The 26,748-nt window shown below is 57.1% G+C and overlaps 2 protein-coding genes and 1 long non-coding RNA gene across 5 annotated transcripts in view; 1 reads left to right on the top strand and 2 right to left on the bottom strand.

Moving 5' to 3' along the window:
* Nucleotides 1-213: 213 nt before the first annotated feature.
* On the bottom strand, nt 214-7,051 carry LOC140709310 (uncharacterized). Its single transcript, XR_012089824.1, has 2 exons — nt 6,745-7,051; nt 214-6,270 (listed from the first exon to the last, which is right to left on the bottom strand). It is a non-coding gene; the product is annotated as an uncharacterized lncRNA (long non-coding RNA).
* Nucleotides 7,052-8,458: 1,407 nt separating this feature from the next.
* On the top strand, nt 8,459-13,514 carry PRXL2B (peroxiredoxin like 2B). Of its 3 annotated transcripts, none has more exons than XM_037985166.2 (7): nt 8,459-8,766; nt 8,908-9,114; nt 9,558-9,607; nt 10,204-10,267; nt 10,344-10,439; nt 10,768-10,854; nt 11,224-13,514. In XM_037985166.2, exons 1-7 carry the CDS (start codon nt 8,704-8,706, stop codon nt 11,239-11,241), a joined length of 585 nt encoding a protein of 194 aa, XP_037841094.1. In that variant the 5' UTR covers nt 8,459-8,703; the 3' UTR covers nt 11,242-13,514. The 3 variants fall into 3 exon arrangements, with proteins under 3 accessions (XP_037841094.1, XP_037841093.1, XP_072864018.1); XM_037985165.2 differs by having other exon boundaries at nt 8,600-8,766; nt 10,364-10,439; nt 10,736-10,854; XM_073007917.1 differs by having other exon boundaries at nt 8,600-8,766; nt 10,150-10,267; nt 10,364-10,439; nt 10,736-10,854.
* Nucleotides 13,040-26,748, bottom strand: part of MMEL1 (membrane metalloendopeptidase like 1) — a 42,885-nt gene continuing 29,176 nt past the window's right edge. Inside the window, exons 9-23 of the mRNA XM_073007916.1 lie at nt 26,271-26,405; nt 26,009-26,098; nt 20,414-20,550; nt 19,970-20,063; nt 18,293-18,421; nt 17,724-17,822; nt 17,024-17,107; nt 16,538-16,641; nt 16,164-16,222; nt 15,554-15,673; nt 14,597-14,730; nt 14,419-14,484; nt 13,990-14,085; nt 13,614-13,690; nt 13,040-13,139 (exon numbers count right to left, since the gene is read on the bottom strand). Coding sequence (XP_072864017.1) covers nt 13,040-13,139; nt 13,614-13,690; nt 13,990-14,085; nt 14,419-14,484; nt 14,597-14,730; nt 15,554-15,673; nt 16,164-16,222; nt 16,538-16,641; nt 17,024-17,107; nt 17,724-17,822; nt 18,293-18,421; nt 19,970-20,063; nt 20,414-20,550; nt 26,009-26,098; nt 26,271-26,405 — 1,524 coding nt within the window. The remainder of the gene's footprint in view (nt 13,140-13,613; nt 13,691-13,989; nt 14,086-14,418; nt 14,485-14,596; nt 14,731-15,553; nt 15,674-16,163; nt 16,223-16,537; nt 16,642-17,023; nt 17,108-17,723; nt 17,823-18,292; nt 18,422-19,969; nt 20,064-20,413; nt 20,551-26,008; nt 26,099-26,270; nt 26,406-26,748) is intronic.

Raw genomic sequence — 26,748 nt, 5'->3', positions numbered from 1 at the left:
CCACCCAGGCCTGGGCTTTCCCTGGTCGGTGCACAACTGCGCTCCAGATGCTTGTCTGTGACCTCTGGTGGCAGCTCCACTCTGCTGGTGCTGGTGCTTGTTCAATGTGTATGACCTAAAACTCTGAGACCTCAAAGGAAAACACAAGCCTATTGATGTTAAACTTGGTAGTGATTTCTAGGGTACGACAGGAAAAGGACAGGCACAAACGTGTAAAATAGATACATGGGACTTTATAAATATGAATTAATAGAATGTAAGGCAACGCATGGACTAGGAGAAAGTGTATCAGAACAGGCATTCCGTCTAGAATATGTAAAGAACCCTACACCCCAACAACATCAGAGAGAAACCATTGGATTAAAAAATGGAAAAGGACTAGAATAGAGAAGACACACGAATGACCATCATGCCCATGAAATGAGGCTGAGTGCCACCAAGCATTAGGGAAATGGGAAATGCAAATCAGAACAATAGGGAGACCACCTCAGGCCCAGCGGGATGGATGGCTTCTTTTAAAGCCCCCAATACAGAGAGCAAGAATTTTTTTTTTTTTTTTTTTTTTTTTTTTGGACAGAGTCCCGCTCTGTTGCCCAGGCTGGAGTGCAGTGGTGAGATCTCGGCTCATTGCAACCTCTGCCTCCCGGGTTCAAGGCATTCTCTTGCCTCAGTCTCCCAAGTAGCTGGAATTACAGGCACCTGACACCATGCCGCGCTAATTTTGTATTTTTAGTAGAGACGGGGTTTCACTATGTTGGCCAGGCTGCTCTTGAACTCCTGCCCTCAGGTGATCCACACACCTTGGCCTCCCAAAGTGCCGGGATTACAGGCGTGAGCCATGGCGCCCGGCCGGGAGAAGAATAATTCTTGCTGAGGAAGGGGAGAAATTAAAATTCTCGTGCACTGCTGGCGGAAATGTGACATGGTGCAGCTGTTGTGGAAAACATTAGGGCAGTTCCTCAAAAAATTAAAACTGCAATGACCATGTGATCCAGCCATTCCGCTTCTGGGCATAGATCCCAAAGAACTGAAAGCAGGGACTTGAGCACATATTTGCACACCCAGGTTCACAGCCACAGTGTTCACAAGAGCTCGAATGTGGACGCCACGCAAAAGTCCATCAACAGGTACAACAATAAGGAAAATGTGGCTGAAAGGTCCAGTGGAAGGGTAAGGGTGCTCAGCCTTGAAAAAGAAATTCGGACACAGGCTGCACTATGGATGGATGTTGAGGAATTTACGCCATGTGACTTAAGTCATTCATAAAAGACAAACGCCATTATGATGCCACTTGTTTTGTTTTTTGAGACGGCGTCTCGCTCTGTCGCCCAGGCTGGAGTGCAGTGGCCGGATCTCAGCTCACTGCAAGCTCCGCCTCCCGGGTTCACGCCATTCTCCTGCCTCAGCCTCCCGAGTAGCTGGGACTACAGGCGCCCGCCACCTCGCCTGGCTAGTTTTTTGTAGTTTTTAGTAGAGACGAGGTTTCACCGTATTAGCCAGGATGGTCTCCATCTCCTGACCTCGTGATCCGCCCGTCTTGGCCTCCCAAAGTGCTGGGATGACAGGCGTGAGCCACTGTGCCCGGCCATGATGCCACTTCTATGAGGAGCCTACAATTGTCAAAGTTATAGAGAGGAAGTAGAGCAGTGGGTGCCAGGCTGGGGGAGGCAGTTAGCATTTCATAGGTGCCGAGTTCCAGTTCAGGATTGTCAAAAAATGCTGGAGATAGAGGGTGGTGATGGCTGCAGCAATGTGAATGTACGTAATGCCACTGAACTGATCTTAAAATGCTCCGCGTGGTGAATTTTACGTTACATATATCTTATCACAATTACAAAATAATTTTTAGGCTGGGCACGGTGGCTCAGTTTGTGATCCCAGCACTTTGCGGGGTCGAGGCAGGTGGATTGCTTGAAGTCAGGACTTCAAGACCAGCTTGGCCAACATGGTGAAACCCCATCTCTACTAAAAATACAAAATTAGCCAGGCAGAACACACCTGTAGTCCCAGCTGCTTGGGAGGCTGAGGTGAGAGGGTCATTTGAGCCTGGGTGGCAGAGGTTGCAGTTAGCTGAGATTGCTCCACTGCTCTCCAGCCTGGTGACAGAGCCAGATCCTGCCTCAAAAATAAATAAATAAATAAATAAATAAATAAATAAATAAATAAATAAATAAAAGAAAGTCGATCAAATCCCATCTTTGGTGTATATAGGGTGAGACTTGGGGAAACAGCTGCCCTTTCCCAGGGGTCCTCTGCAGCCTGCCCACCTGGTTGAGTCCCTGAGGCGTCTCATGTGGACATCCTGGGCTTTGCTGGAGGAGGATGGGCAGGATGGGGGGGGCCAGGGGCCACTGGGGTGGAGCTGGAGTGCTCTGGCATCCTCTCAGCCACAGTGGGGCTGTGATTCCTGCTCCTCAGAAGCAAGGTGAGCCGGCCAGAGTGGCCGACAACTGAGTGTGCGGATGGCAAAGGCAGTTACCAGGGTCTATTTTACAGATGAGGAAACTGAAGCTTAGACAAGGTGGTGACTTACCCACAGTGACCCAGCTGGGCAGTGCCAGAGCCAGCATCTGAACAAGCCCTGGTCTGATTCAGGTCCTTCGATCTCCCCACGCCCTGACAGTGACCCATCTTTGTGCACACATGTGTGTTTGTGTTCTAGGCACACCTCCCCTAACGTCTGCAGGGCCCAGGGCTAGAACAGAGATGTAAACATGAGAAGAGGCAGGAAGGTGTGTGCCATAATCAAAAGAAAACAGAGGCTGGCCAGGCACGGTGGCTCACGCCTATAATCCCAGCACTTTAGGAGGCCGTGGAGGGTGGATCACCTGAGGTCAGGAGTTCAATACCAGCCTGGCCAACACGGTGAAACCCCGTCTCTACTAAAAATACAGAAATTAGCCAGGTGTGGTGGTGCGTGCCTGTAGTGCCAGCTACTTGGGAGGCTGAGGCAGGAGAATCACTTGAACCTGGGAGGCGGAGGTTGCAGTGACTGAGACTGTGCCACTGCACGCCAGCCTGGCGACAGAGCAAGAATCCGTGTCAAAAAGAAAAAAAGAAACAGAGGCAACAGAAGCAGAAACTCAGATGTGAGTTTCTTGGGTCCTGATGTAGGTGACTCTGCCTTGATATTGACAATTTTCACACAGTGGAGCCAATTTCCCCCATTTGTGTCCCCTCCCCCAGTTCATATGCTGAAACCGAATCCCTAATGCGATGACATTATAAGGTGGGGCTTTGGCATGTGCTTAGGTGGGTAGTGAGGGTTGAGCTCTCGGGAATGGGTTAGTGCCTTTATTTATTTAGTGTCAGTAGATAGGTATTTTAAAATAACTCATTAATGTGTTACTAAAAACAGGAAATGCCGTCTAATGGGATCTCTGGATGGAGAATTCCACAGCTGGTTGGAACCTATACGAGAGAACCAAATGGACATCCCAGGGCTGCAGGTCAGCCTCATGAGACGGGTGACGGCAGACTGGACCTGGTGGCAGGTGGACCATGGAGGGGAGACAGAGACAGGGCAACAGAAACGGTGCAAACAGGCACCGAAATACCTGTGGGAAACAAAAGCACAACACACAACAGGAGACTCACGTGACTCTGACTCAATAAGACGCATTAGTTGAAAGATCTAACATATGTGTATTGGGCTTCCCAGAATAAGAGGAAGGAAGGAAGGGAAGAATGAGACATCACTGTAAGACAGTGGTTAAAAACAAGAATTCCCAGCTGGGCACGGTGGCTCACGCCTGTAATCTCAGCACTTCAGAGGCTATGGTGGGTGGATCACCTGAAGTCAGGAGTTCAAGACCAGCCTGACCAACATGATGAAACCTTGTCTCTGCTAAAATATGAAAGTTAGCTGGGCATGGTGGTGGGTGCCTGTAATCTCAGCTACTCCGGAGGCTGAGGCGGGAGAATCGCTTGAACCCAAGAAGCAGAGGTTGCAGCGAGCTGAGATCCAGCCATTGCACTCCAGCCTGGGCAACAAGAGCAAAACTTCATCTCAAACAAACAAACAAACAAATAAATAAAATAGAAGAATTCCCAAACTGATGAAAGATACCAACCTACAGACTCAAGAAGCCTAGTAGGACTTCTAGTAGGACTTCTGCTGCTGGCCACGAGGCTGCAACTTGTCAGTGTAAAATAAACAACAGAGAGACTGGCTCTCCCAAACAAAGTTTACTGGGGGATGGCAGGGGATTGCAATCTGGGATATGCATGCTGTAGGGGATCGTAGGTGTATCTTTCTTTTATGGGTGAGATGAGGAATTCTACACAGATTGTTTTGGAATAAACCTCACTGGGTACAGGAGCTTATTGCAGGGTTGGTGATCACTCACGGGTAACACAATTGTTGCTGGGGAGGCGTCTTCATAGGAGGAGCTGATCTGGAATGTTGTGTGCTGTCAGAGTCCCTGCAACAGTTCTCATCATAGGCACCTGGGCATGAGGAGCCTTTCCTTGAGGCTTCCCAGCTGCACTTTGCTTGGGTACTGACGTAAATGACTCTGCCTTGGTATTGACAATTTTCACACAGTGGAGCCAATTTCCCCCATTTGTGTGCCCTCCCCCAGTTCATATGCTAAAACCGAATCCCTAATGCGATGACATTATGATGAGGTGGGGCTTTGGCATGTGCTTAGGTGGGTAGTGAGGGTGGAGCCCTCAGGAACGGGTTAGTGCCCTTATTTATTTTATTTTATTTTATTTTATTTTCAGACGAAGTCTCACTCTGTCGCCCAGGCTGGAATGCAGTGGTGCGATCTTGGCTCACTGCAAATTCCGCCTCCTGAGTTCAAGTGATTCTCCTGCCTCAGCCTCCCAAGTAGTTGGGACTACAGGCACCCGCCAACATGCCCAGCTAACTTTTGTATTTTTAGTAGAGACAGGGTTTCACCATGTTAGCCAGGCTGGTCTTGAACTCCTGACCACAGGTGATCCGCCCACCTCAGTCTCCCAAAGTGCTGGGATTACAGGTGTGAGCCACTGTGCCTGGCCAGGGTTCGTGCCTTTAAAAAGGAGGTCCTAGAGAGCCCCCTCGCGCCTTCCGCCCTGTGAGGACACAGCATGAAGCAGCGATCTAGGAACCAGGAAGGGGTCCTCGCCAGACCCTGAATATGCCGGCGCTTTGATCTTGGACCTCCAGCCTCCAGACATGTGAGAAATCAATTTCTGTTCTTTAAAAGCCACCCAGTCTGTGGTAGTTTATATTTTTTTGTTTGTTAAAATAGCAGCCTTAATAGACTAAGACACCCTCCCCGCTTCAACAGCTACTGAGTGGACAAGCTTCAATGAAACGACTGTTTTCACATATGTGGCACCAGGCAGCCCAGGGATGCCAGTGAAATCTCTGGGTAACTCCCTTTGGCCTCTGGTACTGGCAGCTTCTCCTGTTAAGCGGGCAGTCCTCCACAAGTGTCTCGTGCCCCCCACCTCTCACAGGGCCTGCCAGGAACACAGGCCCTGAGTACCCTCCCCCATTTCTCAGGGTGGTTTGCCCTGAGAGTCCTCGAGGGACAAAGAGCAGCTTGCTCACTGCTTGCTGCAGAAACAGCCGACTCCCCCAGTGCAGGGCTCCTCAGTGGCCATGCAAACCCACTGACTGTGCAGCACCCACCCAGGCCCACCCGCATGGTGTCCGTGGAACTTGGGGGCAAGGGGATAAGACCAAACACACAGTTGAGCACCTGCCTGCCATGCCGTGAATGACGAAGTCCTTTGTCTCTGACCCCAGAGTTTCATGTGTTCTGTCAGCATCCCTGCCGCAGTAACGGGCCAGCTCTTCCCTTGTAAGAAAAGCTAAAACCCAGTCCCAGAGCTGACACCACTTGGAGGAGGAAGCGCTCTTCCCTGCCCCTCAGACAGCCTCCTCAGCCACACGACTTGCTCTGGCCAGTGGCATGTGAGTGCAAGCGACACATCCCAGCTGTGTACGGCCACTGGGAGAGTGTGGCATGGTTTCTCCATCTCTCCTCCGTGTCCTCCCTTGGTCAGGAGAACGGCATGTTCCAGAGAGCCACAGCTTGCTCAGCCTGGACCCCAGAATGAAGAAGGCATCAGGAGCTGAGCCACCCCGTGGCCAACAAGAAACGTGAGTGGGAGGGGAAACTTGGTTGCTGTGATCGACCCAGGCTTGCGAGTTGTTTCAGCAGCACAGCTTAGCGAGAGCGGATCAACATGTCATCGATGAAAGAAGGTCGACAGGCGTGTAGAAGGAGCTGCCTACTGAGCATGTCTACACTTTTCTGAATTACGTTGCACCTGAGTAAAAAGTAAGCAAACCTGTCTATTTACTTTAAATGATGTGTGCCAGTTATGTACAGCATGCAGAGTTAAGAAGGTGCCACCCCAATACAGGCTGCTCTGGCAGTCACTATTTGGAATTAAAGGCAGTTAAAAAAATAACAGGTGCAAAAAGCTCATTCTGATCTCTCTTGTGTTTCTTAAAAGCAGAAGATGAAATTCCCGGGTGAAAGATGCTCTGCCTACACTAGAAAGCTCGGATCCTTAAGGATGAGAAGCTGAGACCCAGCAAATGCTGTACAGTCCTTGATGAAATGCCTCTCACCTTTCCAGGCCCTCACATCATCTAGCTGCTTCCTGGAACCTCACTGTTCTCCGTCCCACTCAGCACACGAGTGACTGAGGCCGCTCACTGAGTCTTCATTTCCTTAGGAGGGCTCCCGAGCCACATCCAACCTGAATCAAATACATTGGCATGATGATCTGTCTTACCTTGATTTAACTCTTGGGCTCAGCTAGGACCTCAAAAGGATGGAGGTGGAGTTTTTCCAGGCCCTACATATGCAAACACACACACAGCATGTATCTGAGCGGCCACATGGGCTGGCCCTGCTGTTTTCTCACGGCTTCTCGGCCTCCCAGCCACCTTCTGCTCCGCAGCACTGGCGCTGGGAGGCTGCAAGCTCCTTTCCCACTCTCCTCTGCCCGCTGGCTTCCTGTGAGGCTCCTGCAGCGATGGCGCTGGTGGGAGATGCCAGGCGAGGAATTGATCTGGCATTCTTGTTTCCCGGGATGTCCTTGAAAATGGCTGAATCCCGTCTGGGATCCCAGCTCCCAAGGAGGCGGCGCTTGCTCACTGCTTGCACAGCACAAGACGGTGGAGGTCCCCTCCTGCGCAGCCAGAGAAGGTAGATGGGTCCCTCCTGCCCAGCCCCAGACGGTGGAGGGACCCTCCTGCACAACCTGAGACGGTGGAGGGCCCCTCCTGCCCAGCCTCAGAGGGTAGAGGACCCCTCCTGCGCAGCCCCAGACAGCAGAGGGCCCCTCCTGCACAGTCCGACACGGTAGAGGGGTAGCCCTGGTCTCTGGGGGCTGCACTCCTGGGCTCTGGGGCTGCCACAGCTCCTCCCTCCTCGGGCTTCCCCTTCCTTGTTTTGCCTTTTGCCCTTTCTGACATAGGAACGACTTCCGTTTCCCTGTCTGGACCTTCACCACCCCAGGGAGAGGGCACAGGTGAAGGAAGCAGCACCGCCCCCCCGGGCCTCCCATTATTTGGAATACAGTGTGGGGGCTCCCCCTTCCTTCTCCAGCCCGCCCAGGCCCCTGGAACTGTCCTGGGGAGTGAGGCCCCGTGCCAGGAGCACAGACTCTGCCAGGCCGGGCCCGCCCAGCTGGGAGCCCAGGCTGGGTGAACCTGTGACCCGGCCCTCATTCCAACTCGTCGATAAACGCTATCACAGGGCTGCAGTGGGGGAGGAACAGATGCCAGGCGCCTGACCCGCAGTGCACTTCTGGGAGCTGTGTTTATCTCCCCGGGGTCCATCTCGCCCCAAGGTTTGGGGGGTTAAAAGCTGATATGCAACCGGCACGACACGAACAGTATTTTATGATTCAAGACAACACGTCCATGTATAATTGAGATACCGCCGCATTTGCGGGGATTTTCAAGCGAAAACCAGACCACGTGGAAAGGCTAAGCCCTCGCACCCCCATTGCTGGGACCCCCGGCCCGCGGTCCCCTATGCCCGCGACCCCTGCGCTCACCCTCTCCCCTCAACCTTGAATCCAGCCCAGTTTCACGCGAGCCCGCAGGGAGACCCCCGCCGCTCCCTGGACCACCCCTGGGTGCGCCGTCCCAGCCACCCCCGGGACCACCGTGAGCCTGCTCCGCCTCCCGCCGCATTTCGCACAGGCGCACCGCGCGCCGAGGGTCGCACCGCCCAGCTCCGCCTGCTGCGCCAATGGCCGACGGAGTCCAAGTCTGGGCCCAACGGGAAGGCGGGGCTGGGGGCGGGGCTGGGGGCGGGGCTAGGGGCGGGGCTAGGGGCGGGACCGGGACGCGGGACAGCAACCTTCCAGCAAGGCCCGGATTGAGGAGGCGGGAGGGACCCAAGCAGGCGGACGCGGGATTTGGCGCCGCGATCTGGAGGCTTGGCCTGGAGTGGGAGGGGAAGCAAGGCGTGACTAGGGGCGAATCCGAGGAGGCGGAGCAGGGCTCGGGGTGCGGAAGGGGGCGTGGCCAGAGGCGTGGCTGGGCGCTCTGCGGCCATCTTGTGGGGGGGCCCGGGACGGAGACGAGCCCGAAAGGGCGGGGCCTCGGCGGCAGCGAGAGAGGCGTGGCCGGGGCATCTCGAGGCGGGGCCTGGGGCTGGATCTGGGAGCCAGGAGCCGGGATCTGGGAACCAGGAGCCGGGAGCGGGGAGCTGGGAACCAGGGCGGGCGGCCGCGGCCATGAGCACGGTGGACCTTGCCCGCGTGGGCGCGTGCATCCTGAAGCATGCGGTGACTGGGGAGGTGAGACCGGGCGAGCGCAGGACGGTGGGCGCGTCCCCGGCTCTTGCCCGGGCGCCCTGGCAGCGATGGGCTGGTGGGGGCCGCGGGGCTGGGGCGGGAATGGGGGCCGCGGGGCGCGCCCCTGACCCAGCCGCCTGGCAGGCCGTGGAGCTGCGGAGCCTGTGGCGGGATCGCGCGTGCGTGGTGGCCGGGCTGCGGCGCTTCGGCTGCGTGGTGTGCCGCTGGATCGCCCAGGACCTCAGCGGCCTCGCGGGGCTCCTGGACCAGCACGGTGTGCGTCTGGTGGGCGTGGGGCCCGAGGCCCTGGGTCTGCAGGAGTTCCTGGACGGCGGCTACTTCGCAGGAGGGGCGTCCTGTTCCCCGACGCAGTGGCGCAGACACCCTTCCCTAAACTCAGGGCGTTCGGGGCCTTTTCTTGCCCAGCCCTGGCTCTTCTGTCTCCTGGAGTGGCCTTGATATGTCCACCGGTCAGCGTCCCTCGTCTCTCCCTGCCTCCCCGCCCCGCAGCTGGTGGCTGGGTGATGCTCTGCACAGACCTGAGCCTAGCAGCAGAGTCTGGGCGAGCTCTGCCTCGCCGGTTCCACCTGTCACCTCTGGGACTCAGCCCCTCTTCTGAGGGGAGGGGGTCACTCAGCCCTGTTTTACCTCTCCTGGCCCTGGGTGGGTGGGCTGAGCACGGAGGTGGGCAGAAGAACAGAGGGTCGGAAGGAGGAGGGTGATTCTTGGTAGTGAGTGGGTTGGGGGCTGGTTCCAGGCCTGGGGCACACATCTGTGGCTTCCGCTTTCCAGAGCTCTACCTGGATGAGAGCAAGCAGCTTTATAAGGAGCTGGGCTTCAAGCAGTGAGTGGGGACGGGCACCCTCAGGTCGCATGGGGCGGAGGGCCCAGGGGTGCCCACCACTCCCTGCCACCTCCTCTCCCTGCTGCCCTCTGTGGTGCTGTCCACTCAGGCCTTCCCAGGCAACGCGGCTCTGGTGGCACTGTCGACCAGCCCTTCTGCCAGGCCTTCTCTTGGGTGCTGGGCGACTGTAACGAGCCACCTTGTCTAGGGCTTACTCTCGGTGTCCAGACCACCTCGGAGGTTGGAGCCTCGTGCCGCATCAGGGGCCATCCTAGCTTTCTGGTGTTTGTGCCACAGACTGCCTCCTTTGCTTGGCAGTTGCCAGCTGAGCCAGATCCCTGAGCACACCCAGCCTGCTCCATCCATGCCCCCTGCACCCTCTGTGGGCCCTTGGCCAGCAGCCACTGGGCTCGGTGTCCAACCTGCCGGTGGGCTAGGCTGGCTGCTGATCTGGCTGCCTGGGCCATCTCTGAGCCCTGGTGAGGTGGGTGGTGGGGTGGGGTGGGGCCCGACCTAGGAACTGGTCTGTGGACATGGAGCAGGCTCTGGACCCAGGCTTCTCTGGAGTCTGGCCAAGCGACCTGGTGTCTTCGCAGGTACAACAGCCTGAGCGTCCTCCCCGCAGCTCTGGGGAAGCCTGTGCGTGATGTGGCTGCCAAGGTTTGTGTGGGTCAAGGCTGTACAGGCCGGGGGGTGGTGGGAGCTCCCAGGGGCCTTTCCTCTAGGATTGACCCAGGCTTTGCCCACTCCTGACAGGCCAAGGCTGTTGGCATCCAGGGGAACCTGTCTGGGGACCTGCTGCAGAGCGGAGGGCTGCTGGTGGTCAGCAAAGGTGGGTTGAGGGAGGGGCCCCGGCCACTGCCTCAGGGAGGACCTTGCTGAACTTGGTGGCCTAGCCCAGGCCCTCTCTCTGGCTTGTCAATCTCATCACAGCCCCTCCACCGCAATGTGGCCTAGTTCTGCATGTCTGCTGGGCTGAGCTGGGCTGTGGCAGAACAGCTCACTCATCTGGGTAGCTGAGTGGGGGATATGGCCAGCCAGGTCTGCCCCGACTTCCCTCCTCCTGGTACGTGGCTTCGAGGTGCAGGCAGCCTTCGGGGCGCCCTGACTGCCTGCCCGCTGCCACAGGTGGTGACAAAGTGCTGCTGCATTTCGTTCAGAAGTCCCCAGGCGATTATGTCCCCCAGGAGCACATCCTGCAGGTCCTGGGCATCTCTGCGGAGGTCTGTGCCAGCAACCCGCCTCAGGTGAGCTAGGCCTTGGGGGCACTGCCTGCCAACCCACGCCGTGCCCCCAGATCCCCTGGGAGGAGCACTGGGCCTCACTGGGAGCTGAGTCACAGCACCTTGGGCATCATGCCAATTGTGTCCTGGGATGTGGATGCCCCTGTGACCCCACTTGCAGAAGGGGGCAGGCTGAGAGGGGCCGAAGGGCAGCATGGCTGGATGGACAGGTACCACGAGGCTGTCCTCAGAGGTGGGGGCGACACATGGTGGACAGAGAGAGAGGCCTGTCCTCTCAGCCTCGGGAGGGCTGGGGATTGTCTGAGGGGACCCTCTCAGGCATTTGCCTGGTCCAGTGTCCAGCGGCCCCATGGGCCCCTGCTGTCCCCGCAGTGTGACAGAGAGGTGTGAGGGAGGTGAAGGCCCTGGCCTCTGAGGATGTGGACGGCGGCTGCTGCCCTGGGTGAGCTGGAAGTCCACTTGGAAGAACCGTTGTGGAGTCGCTGGGCCGGGATGCCGAACCTCTCCTGATCCGCCGGCAGCAACGAGCCGTTAAAACTGCAGTTCCTGGCTGGGCACGGTGGCTCAAGCCTGTAATCCCAGCACTTTGGGAGGCCGAGATGGGCGGATCATGAGGTCAGGAGATCGAGACCATCCTGGCTAACACGGTGAAACCCCGTCTCTACTAAAAAAAATACAAAAAACTAGCCAGGTGAGGTGGCGGGCGCCTGTAGTCCCAGCTACTCAGGAGGCTGAGGCAGGAGAATGGCAGGAATCCAGGAGGCGGAGCTTGCAGTGAGCTGAGATCCGGCCACTGCACTCCAGCGTGGGCGACAGAGCGAGACTCCGTCTCAAAAAAACAAAACAAAACGAAACAAGAAAACACTGCAGTTCCTGGCCACGCACTGCTTCACAAGCGCCGAGCCCTGCGTCCTCCATAGCTCCCGCCTCGCTCACTGTTGAGGCCCTCGGGGCAGGCAGGGTAGCTGTGAGTCCCAGGGGTCATCTTCCTGCTTTGCGAGTGTCTCTGGAGACCTTGGGCCTTTGGCTTGTGGGGCACTGGGGATGGTAACCTCACTGCCCTGTCAGTCCCTTCAAAGGCGACAGACCCGAACCCACGTCAGGAGAGGAGTGTGGGGTCAGCTGCAGCGGGGTCGGGGTCAGTGCCATGTCTGGTGGGAGCTACTCAGGAGAGTTGGGTTTTCAGGGCAGAGTTGGGCTTGATTCCACCTGGTGGGGTGGGTAGACCCTGGAGACTCTCAGGTGATGGGCCAGCCTGCCCCAAGGCCTTTTACTGATGTCAGAATCATTGTTTGCACCTGCTGGGGATGGCCTGTGGGGCGGCCGGCGTGGGAGGGTCTTAGTCCGGTTAGGTATGGCCAGCTTCCTGGCCACCTTCCCTTGGGGATCCTAACAGGCCCAGAGCAGAACCCCTTACCTCCCAGGTCAGACTGCCTGCTCAGGCCCTCCCCTCCCGTGCAGGCCAGTGACAACAGCAGCCCTCCCTGCACTCCCTGGTCCAAACCTGGGGCCGCTGTGGGCTCCTGCGGGTCTCCCGGCTCCCCTCCCGCCCCAACCCCACCCTCTCAGTGGCCATTTACAAATGCATAGCAGGTGACCCACCTCGTCCCTTTGGTTCAGCCCCTCCTCTGGTTTTCAGTTACACAAAGCTAAAATGTCAGGTTCCCAGCTGCAGCTCTCTGGGTCCCCCGACGCCTTGACTTGACTGGAACTGGCTCCCTCCCCATCAGCTCCCAGCTGTCATTCTCCCCCCATCCCCAGGCAGCTGTTGTGCCCAAGGCCACTGCCACCTGTCTGCCCACCCTGGTCCCTCCCAGACAAGCAAGGCCTCTGATTTCTTTGAAGCATTTACTTAGCTCAAGTCTGAAGCTGTGGATATTGGAAGACAATGCACCTTGGAGGGTGGGCAGGACACAGTTGATCGTCTCTATAGGGCTGTGACGGGGGCGCTGAGCCCCACAGGTGTCCGTAGAGGGGACTCTGGGCCAGGTACTGCACTGGACACTGCTCATCCCTGGGTGTCGGGCAGGTGGCTGCACCCTAGGCCAGGTGCGGAGGCCTGGCAGGCAGGCTTGGCATGGTCGGCCGGGGCGGGACACATGCTGGGTCGCCGCTGGCTGCACCTTCTCCGCACAGATGCCTCGGAGCAGCGGGTGGGCGTGGGCCACGCAGCACGGCAGGGCCTTGGCTACCACACGCGGCATCGCTCCTTGGGGTGCATGGGGGTGCCCTGGGCACAGTGGAACGTGTCTGCAAAGGCGGCCAGGTTCTGCAGTGACCCCAGTACCCTGTGGGTGGGTGGGTGTGACAGCAGGAGCATTGCCATCTTGGACAAACACGGTCATTTTAAGTTCCCCGTGATTAAAAACCAGCCCAAAACATCAGCCTAATGGCTCATGTCAGTATGACCAGAAACATTTCAGCTGTGAGATAAACCCCCATCTGACCAGAAACATGCCAATCCCGAGAATAACCTCCTTTCCAACCACAGATATTCCAACTCTGCAATAAAACTTCCCTTCACACAGAAACATTCCCAGCCTGTGGTAGGCTCCCCCTTCCTAAACCCTTAAATACCCTTAGTCGGTAAGAGAATGTTCTTGACTGAAATTGGCCAGAAGCCCCTCTCAGGTTGATTCTCAAAATAAACCTGGCTTTGCTGAGCCGCTTTTTGTGCTTTCTTCTTTAACTCTTACAGGCCACTGGGGTGGGGGTGAGGGGGTTGTGGGTGGCAAAGGGGTTGTGGGTATGGGAGCACTTGCCTGTACTTCAGGGGACTGTGGACGTCTGTCTTGATAGATTGGATGGCAAACTCGGGCCGGTAGGACCCACACCACACCTGTGGGCGTGTGGGGGGTGTGGCTACAGGCGATGGAGATAGGGTGGCCAGGAGGGGTGGGAGAGGGTCTCCACTATCCCCGGGCTGCCCCTTCTAGGGTGGGGTGAGGGGAGCCAGCAGGTGCCCCCCTCCTCCCGTCAGCATTGGGATCCTCTCCAGCTCCCGCCCCCTGCCCCTCATGCTTTTCCCCCAAGGGGTTTTGCACGCTGGGTTTTGGTCCCTGGAGGCAACCCAGGGCGGGCCCTCCAGAGATGAGTGGGGAAGCATGAGGATGGTGGGAACAGGACTGTGGCTGCCACCTGGGCATAGCTGATGAAGAAGAGTTGCTCATGGGTGAGATCCAGGCCCGGCAGCTGCTGGTCCTTGCCACCCTCTGCCATCCACTTGAGGTAGGCCTGCAGGCACCAGATGGGAGCTGGGCTCAGGCCTGCCAGCCTGGACTCCAGAACCCTCAGATCTCAGGGCACAGCAGAGATCTGGCTCCAGGACCTACCCCTGTGGGGGTCCTGCTGCTGCAGGGACTTTGTGCAAGGGCCCCTCGCACACTCCATGGATGAGTGCTCACCACCTCAGTCACTCAGAGACCCCTGAACTGGGCTCTAGGGGGGATCCCTGGCCAGGCAGCCCACTGCATGGCGCTCATCCTGAATGAGCCCCTGATGCCCCCTCCCCTGCCACGCTAACACCCCCTCCCCTGCCAGACCCCACCTTGCCCTGCCAGGCCCCACCTTGTAGGCTTGTCGCACCCCTCCGTTGTCGGCAATGTTTTCCCCAAGGGTGTTGAATCCATTCACCTGCGCACAGGAGACAGGACTGGGGCAGCCCCCACCCTGACTCCCCTCTCCCTCAGGGCCGGGGCTGGGGATCCGGTCCCCCTGCAGCCTCGGTGCTGGTGGCAGTGCTCACGTTCTGTTCGTCCGCCAGGTCCCAGGAGTAGTTGCTGTACTGGTAGATCATGCACTCTGACTGCTCCCGGAAGTGCTGGGTGGAGAAGTTACTCCACCAATCCATCATGTTGCCGTTCTTGTCGAAGTTCCGACCTGGGCAGGGGCAGAGGAGGGCTGCCCACATGCCCCTGGCTGCACTGTGCTCAGCCCCACAGCAACCACTGTGCCTGGCCCCTCCTGCAGACAGCCCCAGTACGGAGAGCCCATGGTCTGAGCAGGCACGGGCTCCAAAGAGCAGCAGCTGTCTGGGGCTCCACAGCCCCCAGAGAGGGAGGGCTTCAGTGGTCTCCCATGCCACCCCCTGAGGCTAGAGCCTACTGCCTGGGTCCTGTGGTCTCACAGGCATCATGGTTTAAGGGCTCTTCTTGTGATGCCCAAACTGTAAACCCCAGGTGCGGGGAGCACGTGGTCCCTGGGAACACAGGGCTGCCCATGGAATGTCCCGATGGCCGAGCCACAGGGGAAAACCAGCCGGGGCCCCTGTCCCAGGCAGGGCAGTCCCCACCAAGGGGCAGAGGTCAGCATGGCCATGGCGGGGGTGGCACACTCCCCTGGTGGAGGATGCCGACCGCCTGGAGAGGCTCCCCAGGCTGGGATCTGGGCTTCACTGCTGTGCTGGGCGGTGTTGTCATCCCCATGTCACAGGCCGTGGGAGGGAAGTTCCCAGTGCCAGGTGGAGTCAGGGTCATGGGCTGGAGTCCCTGGGTCCCCTCCGCCATGCTGGGAGTCAGTGCCTCCAGACAGGGCCCCAGCCTGGCATTCAAGGCCTGCTCTGCCCCCACAGCTCCCTGAGGACCTGGCCTCGGCGTCCCCACTGAAACTACGAAGGGGTTGAATGGAGCTCCCCCAGGCTCCTTCCCAGCTGCTTCTCTGTGGAGAGGGGAGGGCGTGTGTGGTTGGAGGGGCAGCCCCTCACCATTGTCGTCAAAGCCGTGCGTGATCTCGTGCCCGATTACCATCCCAATGCCTCCGAAGTTCAAGGCTTGTGGCTGCTCCTTGCTGAAGAAGGGGGGCTGGAGGATCCCGGCAGGGAACACTGTCCCCAAGGGTGGGACAAAGAATAAACTGTGAGCAGATGCATCTCCTGTGTGCCAGGCTCAGGGATGGCGCCGCCAGGGGTTCTCCTGTGTGCCAGGCTCAGGGATGGCACCGCCAGGGGTTCTCACACTTGATCCCACAGACAGGCAGGCAGAGGTCAGGACCCCCTCAATTTACAGATGAGGACAGGGAGGTTCAGAGGCTGGGCGGGCTCATGCCTGGCAGACCCAGGACCTCAGTCCGGCCTCCTCCCACCATCCTGTTCTGTCCGCAGGAAAGGCTCCATGCCGCTTGCCAAGTCCCTCCCTGAGCCCCGATGGGCATGGGAGCGAATGTTCCCCATGGGGCCAGCAAGGGGTGATGTAGGAGAGCGTTCCGAGAACAGGCTGGGGTCCCCCCAGGAGAAAGGGATGGGCAGGGGGCTGCAAGCTGCCCCTTCAACTCTGGCACCAAAAGGCTTGGGCAGGCGGGGAAGGGGAGGAACTTACCAATCTGGTTTCGGTTTGGGGAGTAGAATGCATTGACCACCGCCGCCCCGATGATCCAGCTGTGATAGACAAGCCGGTCTCTGGGAGCCGCCTCTCCGGGGACCCTCCCTCTGGGCTCTCTCTGCCTCGGTGGACCAGAGCCCACCCCGGCCACACCAGAGGAGGGGCCGAGGCCTATCCCAAGATCTGGTTCCTTCCTGGGGTCCCTGAGGAGGAGGCGACTTGGGCCCCAGAAAGCAGAGGGTGAAGATGGGCCCAGTGAGTGCCCCCTTGAGCTGGCACCGGACCCCAGCCATGCATCGTCTCCCCGCCTGGCAGGTAGCCCTGTATGCCTTACTGGCCACTCCGTGGGCCGTGCTAGCGAGGCCACTCACAGATTTGGGTCCACCTTTTCCCGAAGCTTCCTGAGGCTCCGCTGGGCGCCCACCTTGAGGTTCTGCAGACTGTTCTCAAAGTACAGGTCCTCTGAGAAGTTCAGCTGTGGGAGAGGTGCAGTCACTGCCAGATGCTCGGGCTGGGCCCTCAGAGGGGCAAGGGGAGAGGTCTTGGGTGGTTGGGGAAGGACTTCAAGCCTCGCCAGGCATCTGTACGTGGACAATCGGCTGTGGGTGCAGGTGGGTGGGGCAGCCCTGGCTGTGAGCATTTACGTGACTCTGAGCAAGTCCCTCATCCCTCCAAGCTTCAGTTTCCCCATCTGTACACTGAGGGTAGTGCTGGAGCCACCACCCTAGGGCTCGGTGAGGATAGCTATGTTAGTATCCAGGAGGAGGGCGCAGGGCTTGGCACAGAGGACCCCCCAGGAAATCAGGGCCCATGTCCACGGTGTAGGGGGCGGTTTAGGGCTGGGGTGAGGGGCGTACGTTGGAGTACTCCTCGTCCAGGCGCCTGTCCGTCTCCTCCAGGATGTAGTCAGGGTGGCCGATCTGCTCCCGGATGCTCATGGCCTAAGTGGGGAGGAGGGACTGGTCAGTGGGTGCCCCACTGCGTATGAGGTCAGCCCTGGGGCCGGTCAGTGGGTGCCCCACTGTGGGAGGGGTCGGCCCAGGGCATCCTGGCTGTGCTATCCCTGTCCTGTGGGTGAGGGACTGGGGGGCTCCGGGACTTGGCTCTCACCTTGCAGTCTCTGGGGAGGTTTAATGGGGACAGAGCATTGAAGGCTCCGCCTACCTGACCTAGAACCCAAAAGCCCATCAGGGGTCTGGCTCTGCCCACCTGACCTACAGCCCAACAGCCCGCCAGGGGTCTGGGTGGGGGCAGGGGCCCTGGAGGTGTCACTTGGCTGCCGTCTGTCACTTGGGTCCAGAGGGGCTTCTGGTGGGTCTGACCCTCACTCCCGAGGCCACTGCTACCCCCGCTGGCTCCTGGGGGGCACTGTGGATGTCCCAGGCCTAGCTTCCCACCCCTGCCTGCTTTTCCTCAGCTCCACAGTGGACGAGTGGTCCTGTCTGTGCCTCCCGGGGCTGCCTTCTCCCCATGGGGGCTGTCAGGCGGCTTTGTCGGGGCAGTGCTGCCCGTGCCCAGATCCAGTCGGGGCTGCCCTGGCCTCTGCAAGCCATGTACCTTCTCCTGCGCCTTCTTCTTGGACTCCTCGTCCATCCAGCCCAGCTCGTCCAGCGTCTCCACAAACACTGCCCGCACCTTGTGAATGAGTTCTCTGACCTGGGAAGCAGGCATGGCCCCCGTGTCCCAGACTTATCTGGAGGGCAGATGACCAACCTTCAAGGGCTTTGGGGAGGTCTGGTCTGAGCCTTGCCGGGGCAAGGCCCTGGGCTGCCCAGCTGTGGGCCTCTCGGGTGAGGTGTGGGGCTGCTGGGGGGACGAGATGACCACCCAACTTCAGGGTCCTCCCTGCTGGGCTGTGGGTCCTCATGGGCCTGGGGCAACTTGTACCACCTGTGCCTTTCCCAGCTGAACCTGCAGGGCCCAGGAGTGGGGCCCGATGGTCGGCTGGGGTCAGGGCATGGGGGTGGGCACAGCTTCCCTTGGCCTCCCTCTGTCTGATGCGCTGGGGCAGGTGTGGCTCTCCCAGGGGCCTCTAGGCCTGGGCAGGGTGGGAGTCCCAAGGCAGGGAGGCTCAGCGTCCCTGCGGAAGGCTGGCCCCAGGTGGGCCATGGACGAGGGGTGCCCACCATGCTCTTGCTGTCTCCAGGGAACGCCTCCCTGACGTAGAGGGAGCCCACGGCGTTCTCCATATTGCTGTTGACGTAGCCCACACACTCACGCCAGCGTACCTCCTCCACCATCGTGCCGAACAGTGCCTGGCGGGGCCACCCGTTCATCCCACCAGCCCCCACGTCAGCCTCGCCAAGCCTGGCATGGGGCCCTGGGCTTACGGGGTGAGCAGACCCACCTATCCTCAGACTCAGGGTGCCCCGGGGCCAGCAGGGGGCATGGGATGGTCTCAGCCTTGCCTCTGGGTGCTGCAGTGGCAGAGGATGGGCATGCCGTTGTGATTGGGGGACCTCCCCCGACTGAGAGCTGGGCCTTTACCCTGGGGAGCTGGGGGGTTCCTCCCCAGTCCCTGTCCTGGCTGTCTGGCTGGACTCTGCTCTCCAGGACTCCAGCCCCAGTCCCAAGGCACTGGGATGGCGCTGAACCCAGAGCAAGGCCTGGGACCACGTGCCTCTCAGCCACCAGCTCCCAGGGCCCTGGTCTCCCCATTGTTGAAGCAGCTGTGAGAACACCTGCTCATCTGTCCCCAGGGACACAGGGGCACGAGACTATGGAGCCCAGACTCAGGCAAGCCCAGGGAGCGCTCTGCCCAGTGTCCTGCCACATCTTCTGGGCTGCAGGACTTCCTGCTCCCTAGGAAAGGGAGGCAGCCCTTTCTGCCTCCCCAGAAGCTCCTGGACTCAGTGCCCCACTGACGCTTGGCTCACAGATGTCTCTGAGCCCCCATGGCACCAGGAGGCTTGACTTGCCCCCAGTTTGCCTCTGCCTCAGTCTCCCCATTGCAGTGGGGGCCTCTGTCCCTCTCATCACTCCAGCAAAGGTCTTGAAAGTCCCGACTCCCCTCTGCCCTTAGCCCCTGTACCCAATCCCTCAGCTGCTGTGGCCAATACCTCCCCGGCGTGTGTCTGTCTGTCTGCCACCACCCTGGCCAAACCCGTCACCTCGCCTGGGTGACCACATCGGCCTCCATGCTGACACTGCCCCCTACCCAGCTCACTGTCTCTGGAACAGCCAGAATCTCCCAGGGCCTCCCTGCGGTTCCCTGTCTCCACCCTCACCCCAGCCGGGAGCAGCCACAGTGACTACAGAGCAGGAAAGCTGACCGAGTCTCTGCTCTCAGCACCCTGGCGGTTTTCAGACGGGGAGTACAACCCAAACCGGCTGCTGCGGCCCATAGCCGCAGTCACCTCACCTCCCTCCCTGCCCTCTTCTCCTTCCTGTCCCCTGCTGACCCCGGGTCTGGCCCCCTGGCCCCTGCCTGCTCCTGCCTCTGGCCTCTGCACTGGCACTGGCTGTTCCTTCTCCCGGGAAATCACCCTGCCTTCTCTTCAGGCCTTTAAGGTCTCAAATGTCACCTCCCCAGAGCAACGCCCCCTGCCCTCGTCCCTCCCTGCCCTCGTCCCTCTCTGCCCTCGTCCCTCCCTGCCTCCACACCACATCACGCTCTGTGGTTTTGGCAGAGCTGCGTTCTGCCTTGTTGACCGCTCATGGTTGACCAGGGTAGGCGCCTCGCCCTGCCTCGTCCATGGCTGTGACCCTGGTGTGGACCTCGGTACTTGCCCACAGCTTATGCTCAGCATCGTGGCCTGAATGAATGAGTGCCAGGCCAGGCTCCGGGTGGGGCAGGGGCTCACCTTGCGGTAGTTCACTCGTGTGTCCTTGAATCTCTGGCTTAGGCTGCCAATGCGGTCCAGCACCAGACGCCAGACCAGGTAGTTCTGTATGGTCCTGGGGGCAGAAGGTAGAGAGAGGGTGAGGGGGAGAACAGGTGAGAGGTCTTTGCAAGGGAGGAGATATGGCCTAGGGCCCTTGGCCAGCACGTTCCACCCCAAACAGAGAGTTACTGGTGCTGGAGAAAACCTCCTCCAAGATCCAGCCCATCTGCCCCAGGTGCTTGGGATGTGACACATCTTTAATGTAAGGCTCCACTGGTCACTAAAGCTTAACCCGTCATGTCCCACACACCTCAGGGCAGATGCTTCATAGGGTCCCCTCCTGGGAGCAGAAGCTGTGCTGGGGAGGATGGGAGAGCAGGGGCAAAGATGCTGAGGCCTTTGGAGACCCTCCCTGGGCCTCACCTGGCTGAGTAGGTGTCGATGATGTTTTCAAGGTTCTGCAGGTAGGGGATGCCGTAGACCACCACTTCCTCATCTGGCAGCAGCTTGATTTTGACAGAGGATAGCACAGTTTGTATGAACAGAGTCCAGTTAAATCCCTGTGGATAGAGGAAGTGGGGAGAAAAGAGGGAGAGAGAGAGGGAGAAACAGTTCCTGAGAACCTAAGAAACCCAGCCCTCATTGAAGAATGTTCAAGGAAAAAGAAAGAGAGAACGTGCAGGTAATCAGAATCAGGAAAGGGTGGGTGACATTATTACAGAGCCCTACAGCTGTAAAAACCCAAGCAATCATGCAGATATATGTGAAAGCCTAAGTATAACAGGCAAGTTCCTAGAAAAACACAACTTAGCAAAAACGACAAAAATAGAAATAGAAAATATGAATAGTCTTCTAGGTTAAATAAATGGAATCCTTTCATTTAAAAAATTTTCAAAAAGAAATTTCCAGACCCATCTGGCTTCACCAGTGGATTCTATCTGACATTTAAAGAAAACTGCCAATCGTACTAAAACTTTCCAGAGATGAGAAAATGCTTTTCAACTTGATTTATGAGGCCAAGAATAACCTTAATACCAAAATAGGATATTATAAGCAGAACAAATAATAAACCAGTCTCATTTATGTCATAGATACAAAAGTTCTAAGCAAAATATTAGCAAATAGAACCTAGTCATACTCGTACAAAATGCCGTAATACCTCACAGCTGAATTAGATTTATTCAAGGAATACGAGTTCGGCATAACATTTGAAAATCAAATCATTTTAATCCACTACGATAACTGAATAAAGGAGGAAAGTCACATGATCATTTCAACAGGTGCAGAAAAGGCATTTGATAAAATCTGTTATCTATTCATAATAAAAACGCTTGGCAAATAAAAATAGAAGGGGCCAGCCACAGTGGCTCATGCCTGTAATCCCAACACTTTGGAAGACTGAGGTGGGTGGATCACCTGAGGCCAGGAGTTCAAGATCTGTCTGGCCAACATGGCGAAACCCTGTGTCTACTAAAAATACAGAAATTAGCTGGGCATGGTGGCACACGCCTGTAGTCCCAGCTACTTGGGAGACTGAGGCAGGAGAATTGCTTGAACCTGGGAGGCAGAGGTTACAGTGAGCTGAGATTGCTTCACTGCACTCCAGCCTGCGTGACAGAGCAAGACTCTGTCTCAAATAAAAAAAAAAAAAAAAAAAAGAAAGAAAGAAAAAAAGAAAAATAGAAGGAAAGTTCTATAATCCGATAAAAGAAATGTATGAAGCAGCAGCAACAAAACTCCATAGCAAACATAACTTTTTTTTAAATTTATTTTTGAGACAGAGTTTCGCTTTGTTGCCCAGGCTGGAGTGCAGCAGCATGATCTCAGGTCACTGTAAACTCCGACGCCTGGGTTCAAGCAATTCTCCTGCCTCAGCCTTCCTAGTAGCTGAGATTACAGGCATGTGCTACCACACCTAGCTAGTTTTTTTATTTTTAGTAGAAACAGGGTTTCACCATGTTGGCCGGGCTGGTCTCGAGCTCCTGACCTCAGGTGATCCACCTGCCTCAGCCTCCCAAAGTGCTGGGATTACAGGTGTGAGCCACTGTGCCCAGTCAAACATAAAATTTAATGGTAAGAATGTATGTGCTTTTCTTCTAATGTCTACTATCATGACATCAGCATTACGCTCAAAATCCTGGCCAGTTCAGTAAGAGCAAACATGGGATAAAGCCAGTAAGAACTGAAAGAGAATAAATAAAACTGGACCAGGCGCGGTGGCGCATGCCTGTAATCCCAGCACTTTGGGAGGCCAGAGGGGAGGACTGCTTGAGTGTAGGAGTTCAAGACCAGCCTGGCCAACATAAAGAAACCCTGTTTCTGAAAAACAAAAAACAAAACAAAAAATCAGCCAAGGCATGGTGGTGGTGAATTCCTGTGGTCCCAGCTACTCAGGAGGCTTGAGCCCAGGAGGTCAAGGCTGCAGTGAGCCATGATTGTGCCACTCCACTCCAGTCTGCGTGACAGAGTGAGACTCTGTCTCAAACAAAAACAAAAACGAAAACGAAAACAAAAAACCCAAACCCCCTGTTGTTTTTCACAAATGATATGATTTTGTTTATTCTACAAATAAACAACCAGAATTAATAAGTGCATTAAGACTGCATATTTACAAAGCCGGTATTTCCATATGTCAGCAACAAATAAGATAACTTCAAAATGATTCTATTTATGGTAGAAAACCAAACACCTGGAATATAGCTAATAAAATACGTATAAGAACTTAACACTGAAAGTTTTAAAAGTTATTAAGAAAAACTGAAGCATAAACGGAAGCATATACCATGTTCATGGACTGGAAGACTCAGCATTGCAAAGTCTTCCCCAAACTGATATAGAGATTCAAAGCGACCCCTATCAAATTTCTAGCAGGGTTTTCTCTTTGTATGTGTGTGTGTGTATGCAAATGGCAGGCTGATTTTAAGTTTTATATGAAAATGCAAAGGACTGAGAATTATCAAGACACTCTTGAAGAATAGAGTTGACATACGTGCTACTGACTACCAAGACATTATAAAGCTGAAGGAGTGAGGGGGTAGGGATTATCACTTGGGTAGATAAAGAGACCAGTGGGGCAGAAGAGAGTCCAGAAATACACATATGGGCCCACACAAAGACACACAGGGACACCTGATTTATAACACAGAAAGCACCATGACCAGGGACTCACAGGGGGCTCTTTTTAATAAATGGTACTGATTGACTGGAAATCCATAAGAAAGAAACAATTCCTACATCTCACTGCTCATTAAAAAAGTCAACTCAAAGTAGACTGTAGACCTAAGCAACCTTGAGGGTAGGCAAAGAGTTCTTTAGCAGAACACAAAGAATACTAACCATGAAGAAGAGATCTGCACACGTTTGCTAAGTCAATAAATTGGACCATTTAATAGCCTTCTTCAAAACAAAGAAACTCTTACGAGAGTAGAAAAGCAAAGCTGCCCAGTGGGGAGACCATTTGTACACATAAGCTGACCAAGGAGTCACATCTAAAATAGGTAACTCCAAGAAGCAATGAGAGAAAGATCGCCCAATAGAACAAACGGGCAAGACTCGAACAGATGTTCCACAAAAGGGAACAGCATTGGCCAGTTGACAGGAGATGGCGTTTAACCTTATCTGCCCTTGGGGAAAGTCACGTTGAACCCAGATGAAACCCCACTACACAGGTGCACAAATGGTTAAGGTGAGGACGGACACCACCCAGCACGGCTGAGCATGTGGCACCAGCCGCTGTTGGGGAGCGCACATCCCTGGATGACTCTGGGGAAAGACGGTGCCTGTTACTGTTGAACAGATGCGTGTGCTTCGACCCAGCAATTCCACTCCCACCCACTTGCCTGCCACAGGCATACACAGGCATGGGCATGACAGCGTCACTCAGAAAAGGCCCAGAGACAGCACAGTGGGACCCGAGTCGTCGCATGTTCTTAGAGTCAGAGGCCACTCAGCAATCGAGAGGCCACGTCAGGGACTGGCCTCCCTCCAGGGAGAAGTCAGGGTCTTTTCCTAGAGTCAGAGGCCACTCAGCAATCAAGAGGCCACGTCAGGGACCAGCTTCCCTCCAGGGAGAAGTCAGGGTCTCTTCCTAGAGTCAGAGGCCACTCAGCAATCAAGAGGCCACATCAGGGACTGGCCTCCCTCCCAGGAGAAGTCAGGGTCTCTTCCTAGAGTCAGAGGCCACTCAGCAATCGAGAGGCCACGTCAGGGACCAGCTTCCCTCCAGGGAGAAGTCAGGATCATCTTCTCCAGGGAAGGAGGCGTGCACAGGGGCTAGGCAGGGGCATGTGGGGGCTTCTGAGATGTCGGTGGTCACGTAAGTCTTGATCTGAGGATCTGAGAGGTGGTTGTGTGGACGTGTTCACTTTGGGGCAATTCTGAATATCATAAACGCATTGTAAACTAAATGTCCCCAAACCCTGGGCTCCTGGACGCTCCCCTGAACCTGCCGTTGTGATGTCTCCACAGCAACCTCAGGCCGTCTGAGTTCTCTCACTTCCATATTTAGTCCATTTGCAAACCCTGTTGGCTCCACCTCTGAAATCAATCCACCACGGGCAGCCCACTTGACAGAGCTGCCATCTCTTACCTGGGCTGTGTGGCAGCCTCTGATTGGCTTCTCTGCCACCTGCCCTGTCCCCTTCACTCACTCTTACTTGTGAACTAGGTCACGTCCTGTCGTACCCCCACCCTTCCTGGGCAGAGTCTGAGACTTTAAAGTGGCCCCCAAGGTCAGACACGGTGCGCCCCGCTTTACTTCCTACTCCATCTGTCTCTAGGCCTGGCACTCACTAGCCGAGAGTCCCTGCCCCAGACCCTTGGGAATTGCTGTGTGAGACACGCTGGCACCAGACAGCCATGGCCCTTGGTTCTCCGCAAGGCTTTACCTCCTGTCTGCCGTCCTGGCTGAGCTCATCCTCACCAAGTTTGGGTGATCAAATACAGGGTCTCCCTGCTAGGGGATAAATGTGAGACAAGGTGCCCTCTCAGCGGGCCGCTTCCATGCCCCGTTTCTGTCTTTCTGATACGTTTTAGAGCTCACTCTGCTTTCCTGTCCCTCTTCCGCACTGGAACCTCGATCGAGACAGGCCTTTGTTTGGGAAGGGGCTAAAGCCCAGGGCCAGAATAGAGCCTGGCCCCACTACGTGTGTTCTGGGCGTGAGGGGCGGTGGGGTGTTGGGGAAGGTGTGCCCCTGCAGGCCAGCCCTGGAGACCAGCACCGATCTAGAGACCACCAGCCTTCCAGGGCACTAGGTTCCCTGGGGCGAGGCTCTCCCCAGAGTCTCTCTATCTTGCCCTTGGCAAGAGCTGTGGCTCCAGACACTCAGGGACATCCCCTGGTTGAGGGGGCAGGGGCTTTGGACCCCCTTCTGCCCTTGCCCTCCCTCGCTGACTTGGGCACCCTTTGCCAAAGCTGCACACCTGCGCCTCTTTGGGGAGGAGGCCCTTGAGAAGGCCGGCTGCTCCAGCAGGGTGAGAGTCGGCGGAAGGAGTGGGGAACTTGTCCCTTCCCAGGCTGGGCTGCTCCTCTCCAGCCTCCACCTCAAAGCACAGGGCAGTGCCTGGCCTGGGCACTGGGGAGGGGAGCACCTGAGGGTGTGGCCAGGGGCAGCTGCTACTCTCAGGGCAGGCAGGACTGGGAGGCAGCACCCTGCTAAGGTTCTGAGCCAGACCTGGGGTCTGAGAGCCCTGGGTGGGACCCTGCACACCCCACACATCAGCAGCCCCCTAAGGCCTCCGTTTCCTGCTCAGAAGACCGGGGCCATCACAGCACCGCACCGATGGGTGACTCTGTTCCAGGACGGCACAGTTGGCACTGCTGTCCCAGTGACATTAGAAATCGGGCTGGTGCTGCTCTGCAGCAGGTTTGGGTGATCAGATACAGGGTCTCCCTGCTCGGGGAGGGGGAATGTTTCTGAGCTTAAATGCGAGGCAGGGTGCCCTCTCAGAGGGTCACTTCCATGTCCCCCACGAGTCTCCGCCCGGCCAGCACCGGCTTCCTGTGTGGTGTGGCCTCACCTTCAGGTCAAACTGGCTTTGCAGCTCCTCCAGGCCCATCCGGTGGTACAGGGCGATGACGTCGTGCCTCTCCTCCTGGGGCACCGTGGCCTGCGCCGGGGAGAGCGGTCACACAGGTGGGTGTCCAGGAAGCGCCCTCGAGCTCCCAGCTCACTCCCTGCCTGCTACCGGCCCACCCCGGACCCCCTCACCTTGGCCAGCCACGCCATCTGGGGCTCCCGGCCCACTCCCTGCCCGCTCCCGCCCACTCCGGCCTCCTTACCTTGGCCAGCTGTGTCTCCAGCTCCAGTACCTGTGCCATGTCCTCCTGCACCAGGTGGCTGTCCCTGGGCAGGTGTGCGTCCTCCCGCAGCATCGTGGCCACTGACACCATGAACTGCAGGTAGGCTTCCCGCACCTGGGCCAAAGGACGCCGGGCGGGGCTGGATGACCTTGGCCACCATGGCCCCCAGAGAGCTCTCTGTGGGGGTGGGGTGGGCGTAGGACATGGGGCAGCCCCTGATGCGCGTCCACCCACCTTGACCAGCAGGCTCTCGGTCACACAGAGTGCCAAGTGGGAGCATCTCAGATGCATGACCTGTGCCCGAGCCTCTGGACAGGGGACCTACTCTGCGTCTGCTCAGGGCTTAAGCTGTGTGGCTGCCTATAAGAGTTGGCACAGGGTGGGTGCCAGGGCTGTGGGTGCTGGGGTGGTGGGTGCTTGTGTTGGGGGTGCCAGGGCTAATTTGGCCCTGCCGGGG

The sequence above is a fragment of the Chlorocebus sabaeus genome, chromosome 20, assembly GCF_047675955.1.
Source record: "Chlorocebus sabaeus isolate Y175 chromosome 20, mChlSab1.0.hap1, whole genome shotgun sequence".
Lineage (NCBI taxonomy): Eukaryota > Metazoa > Chordata > Mammalia > Primates > Cercopithecidae > Chlorocebus > Chlorocebus sabaeus.
Note: the sequence above shows the minus strand (reverse complement) of the source record. Positions and strands in the feature narration are given on the sequence as shown.

What these genes read in the sequence shown, in the direction of transcription:
- PRXL2B (XM_073007917.1), top strand. Translation starts at nt 8,704, where the DNA reads ATGAGCACGGTGGACCTTGCCCGCGTGGGCGCGTGCATCCTGAAGCAT. An exon ending in GCGGCTACTTCGCAGGAGGG is followed by an intron (nt 9,115 to 9,557) that starts GCGTCCTGTTCC and finishes CGCTTTCCAGAG; the next exon opens with CTCTACCTGGATGAGAGCAA. An exon ending in TGCGTGATGTGGCTGCCAAG is followed by an intron (nt 10,268 to 10,363) that starts GTTTGTGTGGGT and finishes CACTCCTGACAG; the next exon opens with GCCAAGGCTGTTGGCATCCA.